The following is a 14,510-nucleotide window of genomic DNA, read 5'->3' on the forward strand; positions in this document are numbered from 1 at the left end:
CTGGGAGTCTTTTATTTAAATTTATACAATGTGTTGTAAAATCCATTTTAGTGAGTAAAAGGTTGACAGGAATATTGGACCTCTCAAAATGATTTCAAGTTATAATGGACTTGAGGGAAAAAAATCGGATAGAAGAGAATACAAAATTAGCTCTTAGCTTCTGCACCGTACATATGGTTCTCGTATCTTTTCCTTTGATTTTTTCCCAAATAAATAATTCAAAGTTTGTTTTTTTTTCATCATCTTAATGCTTAGAAGCTTCAGCTCCACTATTGCCATTAACACTGATGGAAGATCTCTGACTTGTACCTGCCTACCTCATTGAGAATGCAGAGAGGCACTTAAGTGACCATCTTCCTTCAATCAAATTGTTCCTTAGCTTTTGTGATGATTACCACAACACACACACACACACACACACACACACACACACACACACACACACACACACACACACACACCTGGCCATAGTGTTATGACTCTTAGCCAAATTTTGCTTTTTGCATGTGGTATTCAGAACTGAAACTCGGTTACATCACACCTGACAATTTTGAACTATAATCCCCACCATTGTTTGCATCCATTGACTTTCAGCTATCTTTAAAAGAAAATTTTATTTTCCAATTACATGTAAAAGCAATCGTTAACATTTTTTAAAATTTGAGTTCCAAATTCCTTCCTTCCTTCCTTTTTTCTCCCTTCCCTCCTCATTTAGAAGGCAAGTAATTTGATGTAGGTTAGACAGATGCTATCGTGCAAAACATATGTCTTCCATATTCATCACGTTGTGAAAGAAAATACAGACAAAAAAATCCCCAAGAAAAACAAAGTTTGGGGCCAGATAGGTGGTGTAGTGGTTAGAGCACCAGCCCTGAAGCCAGGAGGAACTGAGTTCAAATGTGACCTCAGCTATGTGATCCTGAGCAAGTCTTAACTCCAATTGCCCCTCCTTCCCCCCCAAAAAGGAAGTAGAAAAATAAAGTTTTTGTTTGTTTGTTTGAAGCATGCTTCACTATGCCTTTAGTCTCCATCAGTTATTTCTCTAGAGATGAATAGAATTTTTCATCAAAAATCCTTTAATATTGTATTGTAGCACAGCAGTGCTATGTAGGTCACTCAAAATAGACTATCATACCATGTCACTGTTACCGTGCATGGTGTTTTCCTGGTTCTTGTAAGTCTTCCCAGGTTTTTCTGAAAGTATCCTGTTTGTCATTTCTTATAGCACAGAAATATTCCATTATAATCATCTATCGCAGCTCATGTAGCCATTGCACAATTTATGGATATCCCTTCAATTTCCAGTTCTTTTCCACCAAAAAAAGAGCTGCTATAAATATAGGACCTTTTTCCTCTAAAAAAAAATCTCTTTGGGATACAGCACAGCAATTGTCAAAGGACAGTTTTATAACCCTTTGGGTATAGTTAAAAATTGTTCTGCATAATAGTTGGATCAGTTCACAACTCCACCAATAGTGGAGTTGTCCCATTTTTATTGTTGTCCCTCCAACATCTATCATTTTCCTATTTTATCGTATTAGTCAATCAGGTAGGTATGAAGTAATACTGAGAGTTGTTTTACTGTGCATTTTGCTAAGCAACAGTGACTTAGAGCATTTTTTATATGATTATAGAAACTTTGATTTGCCTGAAAACTGCCTGCTCATATCTTTTGATCATTTATTATTTGGGGAATTTATTTTTTTTACATATTGTTCCATCATAATCAACTCCCACCCCTCTCTTTCTACCTTTCTCTGTTCAGTTATACTATTTTTAAGTACCATAATAATGAGAAAGTTTTTGGAGTTAAAAGTGTCATCTTCTCATGTAGGAATATAAACAGCTTAGCCTTATTAAATGCCTTGTCTCTTTCTTTTCTGTTTACCTTGCTGGCTTTTCTTGAGTCTTGAAGGTCAAATTTTCTATTCAGCTCTGATCTTTTTAGTAGGAATGTTTGAAAGTTCTCTATTCCTTCAAATATCCATTTTTCTCCTAAAGGAGTATATACAGTTTTACTTGGTAAGTTATTTTTGGTTAAAATCCTAGCTCCTTGACCTGTGCAATATCACATGCAATATCCCCATCCTTGAAAGTAGAAGCTGCTCAGTTTTGTGTTATTCTGACTCTGGCCCCATATTTGAATTTTTATTTCTGGCTACTTGCAATATTTTCTCTTTTATTTGGAGGCTCTAGAATTTGGCTATACTATGCAAGGGAGTTTTGGATATCTTTTAGGAAGTGATTAATGGATTCTTTCATTTCTATTTTATCCTCTGATTCTAGTATATCAGGCTGGTTTTCTTTAAAATAATTTCTTGGGGGCAGCTAGGTGACGCAGTGGATAGAGCACCAGCCCTGAACTCAGGAGGACCAGAGTTCAAATTTGATGTCAGACACTAAACATTTCCTAGCTGTGTGACCCTGGGCAAGTCACTTAACCCCAGCCTCAGGGAAAAAAAAAATAAATAAAATAAAATAATTTCTTGAAGTATGATGATGAGGGCTCATTTGTTTAAAAATTACTGAACTATCTGAAAGCCATGCTATTTTCTATGTCAATTGTTTGTTCAGTTTATATACTAGAATCAGAAGATATATAAGTTTAGGTGCTTTCTGAAAAGCAGTAAATAAATTTAAGTAATAAAACACAAGGAAAGATAGTAAATAAGCAATAACGCAATCCAACTCTCATTAGAGCACCCATTACTTCCCAGGAATCAGAATGGGCTGGAGATAAAAAAGAAAAAAAAATAAATGTGCCATTTCCTCAAAGAATTTACATTCTGTTGCAGAGAAAGGATGCTTTTTGCAGATATGCCTTTGGAGTGGGATTGAGGAGGCTGCTGTGAGCAATTATTTGAAATATTTTGTTAAATATTTTTAAAATATGAAATTAGTTAATATTTATTTAATTTAATATTAATATTAAATTTAAAATCTAAAAATATTTAAATATTTGATCTTCAGATGTAGCATTTAATTTATTTAAACTCAATAAGGATTTACCCAACTTATTTATCAAAACAGATGTGATTGCACGCCCGGATACATTGGTGAGCATTGCGATATTGATTATGATGACTGCCAAGACAACAAGTGTAAGAACGGGGCCCACTGTACGGATGCCGTCAATGGCTACACTTGCATCTGCCCCGAAGGTTACAGGTAAGAAAAGAATTAGAAACAGGATTTGTAAACTGCATCTCTTTTTCCTTCATTCCAGACTAGGGCAAGAGTAAGAGATTATTTTCTCTGTTTCCTACATAGTGGCTTGTTTTGTGAGTTTTCTCCGCCCATGGTTCTGCCTCGCACCAGCCCTTGTGATAATTTTGAGTGCCAGAACGGAGCCCAGTGTATCATCAAGACAAATGAGCCAATATGTCAGTGTTTGCCTGGCTACCAGGGTGAAAAGTGTGAAAAGCTGGTCAGCGTCAATTTTGTCAACAAGGAATCTTATCTTCAGATACCTTCAGCCAAGGTTCAACCTCAGACAAACATCACTCTGCAGGTGAGAGGCCTGGTCTCCAGACAAAGCTTGACTTGTTTGTTTGGTTCTTTGCTGCTGGTGTCTTTGTTTTCTGTTTGGAAAGGCCTCCCCAATGTGATAGTTATAGGTCTTACTTCTCTGACAAAAACGATAATAAAAGTTGCCAAAGAAGAGCTCTTGCCTTTATGGAACCATAAAGAAATGGGAGAAAGTTAAAACAAAATTCAGGTGGGAAAAGCTCCAGTAATTTTTCTTCCCAAAACATAATGTATTTAAAATTAAATAGATATTATTTAATTACATTAATCAACTTGTTATAATTATAAGATACAGAAGAAAAAAAAAAGGTGAGCCCTTTTTAGTTCTGTTTTTTGAGAAATTGTTGGTCTTAGTCATAGCTGAAGACAGCCACATAATTTCAGAATCTTGACTGCAACTATTACCCAAATCACAAACTAAAAGGTTCTTCCGAGTCGGTCTCTTGTGCCCCCTCTTGACTCTGTTTTTTAAAATTTCTCAACTTTCTAAAGTTTTCAGCACAGATGTCCCATCCTACTTGAAATCCTTTCAGACCCCCTAGTTCAGTGAGTTCCAGGCGGGGGTCAGTCAATGAATGTGTTCAGAAAAAAATTACATCTTTATTTTAATACAATTATTGAGTGTTTTTCTATAAAATACTAAGTATTTTATTTTATGCATTTAAAACATCACTCTCAGAAAGACCCTGCATACTTTACCAGATTGCACAAAGGGTCCATGATGAGAAAAGGACATGAAGGCCAGGCACCTTGTTACTATTCTGTCCCTCTGCAAATCACTTCAGATTTATTTCATGTACAGGATACATGAATCACATATTTTATTACTATCAATAGAATGTGTTTTTTTTTTAAATCACTTATATACAGGAGCTTTTTTATTGTTGTCATTCACACTAATTTGCATATGATCATTTGTACCAGGTTATAACCTCATTGAGGACAGAATCCGTATTTCTTTTCAAGTCTCTATCTCCTCCAGCATCAGCAGAGTGCTTTGCACACAGTGGGTGTTCAGCAAATATTTGCAGTTGTTCCATTTGGGCCCACAACAGTACCCAGCACACTAATAAATATATTGCATTAGGGAAAATAATTGTGAAGAAGTTGCATGTATTCTTTTAACCATAGAATGAACTTAATTAAAACATGCATATTACTCTATTTGAAATGTGAAAGTGAAAAAAGGAGGGAATCGCATAATGATTCCAATTCTCTTAGTGTACAGAAAAGGGAGAGGCAACGTTCACATTCATTCCTTCATTTATTCATTCAACAAATGGTTGAATTAAACAAATTTATGATATACTCTGAGGGTTGCAGAAAATGAGAAACATTCTTTTTTGTTTTGTTTTTTCCTTTCATGGTCACATCATTTTGTAAATAAGATCACTAGGATTGTATCATTTTAAAACCCACAAGAGGACACACAATATTTTCTTATGTTTCATTCTAAATAGAGAGGAAGAAAAAGAAAACCTTACTTTGGGCCCTCTTGTAACGGACGGAATACGGCTTGGCAATGTACAACTGTTCTTTACGTATTCCCTGGGGTACCTAAGTGTGTGGAGGAGTACAGAGTCTTGAATGTGAAAGGAAGAGCAGTGGGCTACCATGAACTCAACAGTGGAGTGCACGGAACCCATTTCTTGGAACAGGCCATGGGTTTTAAAACCGACATTGCCAGCAAAGTGGAAAAAATCCAGAGCTTGACCTGGAAGTGTTACATGAGCAGGAGCTTCAGGGGTGTTTCTGAGACCCAAAGGGAATAAGAGAATCAAAACCCAAATGTATTGTAATTATGGCCACATTCATAACTCCCCCCCCTTGGAGCCAGCAGACTTTCCCTTCAGAGTCCTTCCCGGGGGTGTTGGAACACTGTGAGGGTGACTCCTTTTTCCACCGTGTGATTCAGTGATGACTTTTCCTCAGATCGCCACAGACGAGGACAGCGGGATTCTCCTGTACAAAGGAGACAGAGACCACATCGCCGTGGAGCTGTACCGGGGGCGCGTGCGGGCCAGCTATGACACCGGCTCCTACCCAACCTCCGCCATTTACAGGTGACCGCCATGTTTACTGACACAATTTGCTTCTCTTTAGTCATCTCTAGTGGGTGAGGAAGGAGTACTTGGCTTAAAACGCTTGTTTAACCTCATAACCGAAGGCAACAGTGGGACAATTCAGTGTCTAGCAGTGATGATGTCAGTGGAATATTTGGCCTGTATTCTATTTGCTGTAATTTTAAAGTTAAATATAGAATTGAGTTTCTTTAATGAGAAGTGGATAAGCTCCCACATAACTAACACACAAGTTCTGCTGATTGTTTGGGGCAAGATCCTCAATTTCTCTAAGTTTCCCAATAAAGCATTTTCATTTTATCCAAAGGAAGGAAATCGAAACCAGCTTTAATATTACTGAATGCCTTGTATTTTTCTGGGACCATATTTCAAAGCCTTGAATAGTATCCCTTAATCCCCATGGCAAGTGTTTGTCATTTATTTCCAATGAATAAGATACAAGCAGACACTAAATTGTATGCAAATAACAAAGTCAAAGAGTTCATGAGTTTCTAAAAAAATGAGATGTGGCTTCTAATGTTCCATTATTGTACTGTCAAATTCCATTCTCCAAAGTATTGATTCCTATTTTTATGCGAGTTCCAATAATAGAAGACTTAGAAATAAGATAATTATGGCTAATGACAGCGTATTAAATGCAAAGTTTGATAGTAATTAATGCGGTAATAGTTCAAGGACTCATGAATTTGTTGTGGTAGGTGCACCAGTCAGACTGTAACTCATCCCTAAGTGGAAATTCGTTTGTACGAGTTCTCTAGATGAGGAAAAGTTTATTAACTTCTGATCAGTGTGGGGATAAATCTCACTGATCTCACTGAACCAGATCTTCAGACAACAAACAAGCCATACGTAAATGTGATTTCATATTGTCATTTCCTCAAAATATTTCCAGGCTTGGGTTATAGATAGCAGATGATTATGTGAGGGTGTGAGATTTAATTGTTACCTGTAAACTGCCCGCTACTACTTTGTGTCAAACAGACTAGCAACTTTTATATCAGTTTTACTTTTCTTAAAGAATCTATTTTGGTTAGCTATTTTTAACTCATCAGTCAACAGATATGACTACAGTGTTACCCAGATACGGTATCCATTGCAAACTAGCTACAGTAACAAGATTATGATTCTCCTAGGATTATTCTTTAAGCCGGAGAATAAAGGTGAGCAATAATACATAAGAATAACTCTGGAAGTTACATTTTTAAATATATGAAGCACTGTTGAAATAAATGAAATCAGTCATTCCATACAGTCTTTAAACCAGCCACATTTATTAGAAATATTAGGTATATTAAAAATTATCAGGCATCTTGCTAGGAGAAGTACTAATGAGTATGGATTCTCACTTGCCAAAGATCCTCACTTCAAAGGCTCTGAGGATCATGGTAAAATGTTTCCAGTCATTTTAAGTCACCTATAACTATGTGTTTTACATTAAAGTCTCAAATAAAATGTAGAATTTTTGAAACAGGGAAAGAAAACAAGTCAAAGATTCATTTGTGTTGAAATCAATAACACATAACTTCAAAGACTATGATGCGGAGTTGGCTGTTGTACATTAAAGAGATCTAAACAACTGCCAAATTCAGTCAGCTTTTGTGCTATAGTAGTCCTAGAATATGCTAACATGTTCTAATCAACTGGCATGTAGACAGTTGATCTTGCTTCTATAGCTATTGACTTCAAGGTTTTAGTCCAATTATATTAAGAGTTTCTACTATATATTTGTGACTAAATAGTCAGCTTATTCAGCATGCTGGAATGCTATCTCATTATTGATTAAAATAATGTTCATTCAATTACGAGCTTTCTACCCTAGCATTAGTGGTTGGTTTTCCTGGAGGTATCTGAATAGAGTGATGGAGAATCCCAATCCAGACTGAATAACATGTGATTGATTCTATCGGCTTTGTTTTTGAAATTCAAATTCCTTTTGTAAGAGAGATTTCTGGGATGTAGCAGACAGCTTTCCTAGGTCAATGATAACATAGCTCTATGTTTATATTTGCTGCCCCGGAAAATATAAGCTTTGGCTCGCAACATCGGCCAGCCGTGTCAACTTTCTACACATATATGTTATATTTATTAGGAAGTTTCTGTTTTTATTTTATTCCTTTGCCACAGTACAATATGTCACGCTATAAGCTCTGGGAAAGGAGGTCCCCTGATCTTGTGGCATTTGCTCTGATGCATGGATAGATCCATGATCTTGAAATGGTTTTTCCATTCCATTAATAGATTACAGTCCCTCCATGCCTCAAGTCTCAATGACTGTGGAACAGTTTTAGGGGAAAGAAAGTATGAGGTATGATCCCTCCATTCAGAGGTTGTTTATCTAATAAACCCAAAAGATAACTTTTTTTTTTCAATTTAAAATTTTATTTATTCTTAGAAGATATAAGAATGCGTCAATTCTTCAAGGATTACTGTTTTTAGTGATTCAACAATAATTTCAAACATGATATAGTAGTAGACCTGTGATCTTCTCAATGGTAGGGACTTTTTCTGATAATGAAGACCTCAAACCAGCCGTTTCTTCATCTTCTCTACATTTTCCCATAAATTGTCAAAGACATCTGTGCACAAGCTGTTCTAAATTCCAAGGTCATTCCTCCTGCTCTTTTAGTATAATGGCAGTGCCATTGTCTGATCTGGGTTGTCCATCTGTTGCCCTTCATGATTGATAAATGATTGGTTCATCTTGTTTTCTGATTGTGTGTAGTCTCAGTAACATGGCGGAGTTTTTTTCATCCTACGTATTATATTTGATGACCATGGAACCCCCTCTTATGGTTTTTCTGTTGCCATTTGGTTATTTGTAATCTTTAACTCTTCTAAACTCATGGTCTTTCATGAATCTTAGCAGTAGAGTATCACTAAGAGAATACTCGTCTTAAATACATTGATTTTTATAACAGCAGGCAATTTGAGATCATTAAATGTGCTGCATAATTTCTAAATTATAATTTTAATATTAATTATTATTATTTATTAATTAATTTTAATATTTATTATTAATTATATTATATATTAATTATAATATTAATTATAATTAAAATAATTATAATAATAATTAATTAACATTAATATTAATAATTAATTAATAATAAATATAAATCTTCCCCTTTTTATCCATTTTTGTAACTTTTCCAAGATTCAAATATTAATAGATTAATCCTTCAAATAATTTGTATTGCCATGATCTGGACAAAGTGCAATTTTGTCCACTTTGTTTTTCTACCGTGAATGGTTAGACCAACTGTTCTTTCACACTGTCTTTGGAGTTTTCTATAATGTTAAATGTAATGTTCTGTGGGAAATGTAATGTTTCTTGGAGAGCTTCTGGAGGCCTCCTTAGTTTCAGTTCAGTGTAATAATCACCTCCAATGCAGCCAGGAGTTAAAGTCCAAATCTTTTATTGTTTCCTTTTAAGTCTTGTCTCCTTCCTTGGGCCCAGTTAGCTTTCTTAGAGGCCTGTGTCTCTCCTTGGTTCCTGCCGCTAGTCCTTTGCCTCTGCCAGCTTCAGCCTCTAGCTCCCTCCGAATGTCTCCAGCCAGCACAAAGGTGGAAGTTGGCATGAGTCTGTCTTCTCCTCCGAGAGTGGCCTTGTCCTTTAGTGGGCTCTCTGAAAGGTGTGAATATTATGGAACTCTAATAAGTACTAAGTACAATAGTGAACTAGAGAACTGTTAAGTACCATGCTAAATTAAATAATCATTGTTTCTATCAACTTCAGTGGCTTTGCACCTTGTAAGAATGCTAAGAGTTCTCTAAACCATATATGTTTAGTGCAATTATTTCAGTATTTCACTATGTGCCCTTATAGCAACTCACTATCAGTACTAAGTTGTATCAATAATACATTCAATTTTACTTACAATTTTTGATCATCAACTCAAATACATTTTTAAAATCTATATTAATATCATTTTGGAGAAAACTTTTGAGGATACCTTGGACAGCAAGATCAAATCAATCAATAATAAAGACATAAATTCAGATTATTCACTGGAAGGCCAACCCTGAAACCGAGGCTTAAATATGTTGGCCACATAATGAAAATACATTGGAAAAGAACCTGATGTTCGTAAAGATTGAAAACAAAAGGGAAAGGGGTCAGTAGAGGATGAGATGCATAGTGAGAGTGGAGGATAGAAGAGGCTAAATAGTCCACGGAGTAATAAGGAATCAGACTGAACAACGACGTCTCTACATAATATGCAATTGAGTAATTGCATATGTAATATAATGGATATTGACAAAATCGGTAAGTTAACACATAATATGCACCCGTGTCCAGTAAAATGTACTTAAAAACAATCATTTATTTAACTTTGTCATTCCATACCAATCTCTTACTCTCAATAGCATCGGTGACTGTTTCATTATGCAGTGTAGCAGGAAAGATGATAGGCTCAGAGTTTTAAAGGACTTTAGAAGCTTCTTGGTTCAATACCTTTTAATTTTATAGATAAGGAAACTGAGCCACAGAGAGGTTAAGCCCAGGTTTGCCCAACTAACTAGTAACTGAGTTGGAATTGGAACCAGATTTTCCTGACTCCAAGCTAAGTGCCCCATTTTCTATAGCACGATGTTCCTCTAAGGTATGTGGTATAATTTTAAATTCCCCTGACATAAGCACAGACCCCCAATTTGTGTTCCCGTTAACTTTTCTCCTTGTATCTAAAATCCTACAATTGGAAGCAAATTCTTTGGGGATCATAAGGCTTTTTATTTTCCATTTTCAGGAATTCCCTAACAAAATTCATATCCTTTGAGTAAGTAGTACAAGACCACTTGAAATCCGTTGCTCTCCAGCGAAGGATTCGTCTTGTAAGAATACTATATATTATGTTGAGTGCCTAGTAATCTAAGGCACTCAACAGGCAGACTAGAGAACACTAGGAAGAAGAGAGGGAAGGTGGCAAGATGTCCACAGAGAACTCTGTCTTTTCTTATAATGTTCTTCATGTCTCACTTCTGATGGGGCTTCTGTCTTCCTTCCTTAAAGCCTCTGAGACTCTTCCCTCCAAACCATGTAGGCTCGGGTCAAGTTCAAGTCTAAATTGACCACTCCATTCATATGTTATCAGGGATTCAGAGTCCAGGAAGGGTCAAGTGAGTGGATGGCAGTTTGAGGGAGAGCTAACGGCCACATGACAAGATATAAACATCCCCGTAGCCTGAAGCCGTGGCCCAGACTTCCCAAGAGAAAATTCACCAGGGATAAATGCAAAGTTCTGCAATCATATTAAAAAATTCCCAAGTTAAGCATGGGAAAGACAGTGCTAAGTGACCTAAATACTTTAGTGGACGTTAAATCTGGTATGGATTACCTGAACCTCATGTGATCTTTGATTCCCTTAACAGAACCTGGGGTCTAGGGACGAGAAGGAGACAAGAGATGTCACCCCATCTTGGATCAATCACAAGGAATTGTTCTGTTGAGTCTGGGATGATGTGCATTTTAGGAAGGATCCCAGAAAAGCTGGAGTTTGTCGATGTAAAAGATGGCGCCTGGGATATTTGGGGAAGCGAAAATCATGGTGAAGGAGAATTAGTGGAAAGTATTTCGGTGATTTAGCCTGGAGAAGAGATGAGCCACAGGAGAAATGGTTCTACCTTGGAGTCTGAAAAGCTAGCTTGGGGAGGAGATTTGTTATTCTCTGCCTCCCAGGGCAGAATGAGGAGCATTAGGGAAGTGTCACAAAGGCTGATTTTGGTGCATGTGATCATGAGAGGGAGCCAATGGTAGAATGTGTTAAATGTTACTTTTCACTGTAGGTCAACAGGGGATGGCTGGATAGTCATTTGCTGAGTGTTGTAAATGGGATTCCTGTTTAAGTATAGGTTGGCCTAGGTGAATTTGGAGGTGAGCCTCTTGAGAGCAAGAATTGTTTTATTCTTTGTAGCCCTTGAATCTAGCACAATATCCTGGAACTTAGTAGGCACTTAATAAATGCTTGTTTATTGATTAACATTTATTTGGATTTTGATATTTTTAAACTTAGAACATATTAATGTAATTTCCATTGAAAGCCTGCCTAATTTTTTACATTTTTAATTAAATTTTGATTTGCTTAATATATATTTTCATATTTTTAATATTTAAATAATTTTGTACTTAAAATGCATTTTAAACATACAATAATTTATAATGTACGACTTCTATTCTTTGACTCATCTTTAAGCACAATAAGGAAAAAATGCTTTATTTACTTTTTACATTGTTTAGAAAGAATTCTGTTTATCCTTATCCCAAGTCCCTGCCTCATCACACTGAAGTACCAATGACTTAAATGTCGTTGTCCCTTAGATGTGACGTTCAACCTCTTCAAATATAGCAATCCCATTTAAATTTTTTGTTTACTTCCTTCTGGGATCTGTAGAATTTTATTGATATGCTTTGTAAAAAAAAAAAAAAAAAAAAAATGACCTTAAAAGATGAGTTAATATTTAATTTGTTAAAAAAAAAAAAAAAAAAAAAAAAACATTTTATTTTTGAAAGGTTTTTGTCCTGTGAACACATCTACCATTTCATTTGTTTTTCAGGTCCTTTAACATATAAGGGACATAGAGATGGAAATGATGGGTTCCATTGCTAGCTTCATGATACAAGGGAGAGAGTAGAGAAGGCTGTGGGCATTGAACTGAATTTTTGGGAGAATTTTGGGAGAACAAAAATCAGACAAGGTGGCCAGGCATGGATGAAGCAAGTCTGCATTTTTGAGAGATGGTGAAGATTACAGATCCACTGAAGTGTTCAAATATAGACAGGAAACTGAGGTCTTGAAGGTTACATAATATGTCCTTCATTTTTCTTCTCATTTCTAAATAAAATTTTTTTTAAAAAATTAGACATTTCTCTCAGATTTTTAAAAAACTTAAATAGAAAATCCTGATTTTTCATGAAACAAAACTTTTCCATTTTTAAAACCATTTGGTAAGTTTTCAGCTTCCTGATTAAAATGAACTATAAACTTTCTTCTTTATACTGTTCCCTGGCACAAGGGCAGCAGAAAAAGAAACCCAGATATTTTCAAGTTTAAGATCTTGTTCTGTCTTTTTTAAGATTTGACTTTTTTTTAACAACAATAACAAAAGCCTTCTTCTATTAACCAACCCTCCAGGCATAGCTTGGTAATTGCTTTGCTTTCCTATATCCATTACACAATCCAGAAATAGAAGAAATAAAGTTTCAGGTAATAGATAGGTGCAGTAAAGCTAAATTACATAATAATGGTTATCAATGCAATTTATGCGTTCAGTATAAAGGCTCAGCACAAAATGGTTCACTCAAGACTCTAGTGAGTCATCTTACATTCCCAAGAGAGCAGTGACAGAAGACTGGTCAGGTCCTATCTGAGCTCAAAGGATTGCAGTGTGCTGCTGGTGGGGAGATAAAGATAGCTGGCGGGGGCTATGTGCTGATTTACCACAGGCCCTCCTTTATTGGGTTCCTTTAGGAAACCTAATTAACACTTTTCCTTTTAAACCTATATATGCAAATGAGAGATGGATACTGTCCAGTGCTTCTCATCTTTTGCTTTGAAAGGGAGGGAGGAACTTAGGGAAGGAGGGAGAGAAAAAGGGAGAGGGGGAGGGAGGGAAGCTCTGTTAAATGCCTGGCATGGAGAGGACTCTGGGTTCTGATTTGTTGTTTTCAGTCTTAGCCACCCACATAAATCAGGGTATTGTCTTTTAAAATAAAGGAGAACAATAAATTTCATGTCAGATACTTCTCTATTTGTCAAGTGGCCAAGGGCAAGTCCATTTTCTTTAATTAGCCCCTTTTTCTTGAAGTCCTGTGAGGTTCCTCTAAGCTCTCTGCAGCATTGCCCAAAAGGTGTTTTTAAGCTTCTTCGTTTTGTCTTTTCCCTTTTCATAGATTCAAGGACACTCAGGACTTTATTGATGAATAGAATTTCAAAGATCCCTTAGTCCAAGCCCTCGGTGTTATGGATGGGGACAATGGACCCAGAATGGGGGAGGGACTGGCTGGAAGTCACCCTGCAGTTCAGGAATATCAGCCTCCCATCCCCCAGGCCAGAAGGCTTTCCTTTACAGTCTGGGAGAAATGGGTGGGCCAGTGTTTTTCATGAAGATATGGAATATTTTGAAAAGGTGAAAAGGTTGTGTGTGTGTGTGTGTGTGTGTGTGTGTGTGTGTGTGTGTGTGAGAGAGAGAGAGACAGAGAGACAGAGACAGAGACAGAGAGAGAGACACAGAAAGAGACACAGAGAGAGAGGAGAGAGAGAGACACAGAAAGAGAGAGAGAGGGGGGAGGGGGGGAGAGGAAGAGAGGGAGAGAATCTACATTTATTCTGCGATTTACTCTTCTAAAAGCAGAAAGTCCACACCAGTTTACAAATTAAAGTCTTTCCTGTAGTCATTTCTAGGTTTCAAGCAGGGTCGTCATTATTGACAAGTTATTTTTGTTAGAGCCTCATAGCTGTACCTTTTCAATAAAGGCTTTCTGGATGATTGATTTTTTAAAAGGAATACTTTATTAGTGATAATAGTGGTCTGCATTTTTATATCAACTGTTCTTTTTCAAAGTGCTTTTACAAACATTGTTTTTCTTGATTCTTACAACAGTGACTTGAGGTAGACAAGCCAGGTAGCATCTTCAATTGGCAGATAGAAAGTAGAGCTAATAGGTAATGGCTCATGGCAGAACTAGGATTCCAGGTCTCTAGAATCTTGGACCAATATGGCCTCCAATACTTGCTACTGCCTCCCTAGTGTTTGCCATAATATCTAGAAGGTGTCAGGGTAGTTTGAGAAGTCATGAAGCTTTCTAACACTACAGTTGAGAAGCTTTTCCAATTGTTTTTGCTGTTGTGTCACTTTTCCCTCATGTCTGACTCCTCATGATCTCAGTAAAGATTTTCTTGGTAA

At 36.5% G+C, this 14,510-nt stretch overlaps 1 protein-coding gene across 3 annotated transcripts in view; it reads left to right on the forward strand.

Moving 5' to 3' along the window:
• The window catches only part of SLIT2 (slit guidance ligand 2), a 344,055-nt gene that overhangs the window by 315,947 nt on the left and 13,598 nt on the right, over window positions 1-14,510 (forward strand). For all 3 annotated transcript variants that reach the window (XM_074275110.1, XM_074275109.1, XM_074275107.1), the window contains 3 exons: window positions 3,031-3,168; window positions 3,271-3,511; window positions 5,461-5,591. In XM_074275110.1, the coding sequence (XP_074131211.1) occupies window positions 3,031-3,168; window positions 3,271-3,511; window positions 5,461-5,591 (510 nt within the window). The remainder of the gene's footprint in view (window positions 1-3,030; window positions 3,169-3,270; window positions 3,512-5,460; window positions 5,592-14,510) is intronic.

This window comes from Sminthopsis crassicaudata, chromosome 6 (assembly GCF_048593235.1).
Source record: "Sminthopsis crassicaudata isolate SCR6 chromosome 6, ASM4859323v1, whole genome shotgun sequence".
NCBI lineage: Eukaryota > Metazoa > Chordata > Mammalia > Dasyuromorphia > Dasyuridae > Sminthopsis > Sminthopsis crassicaudata.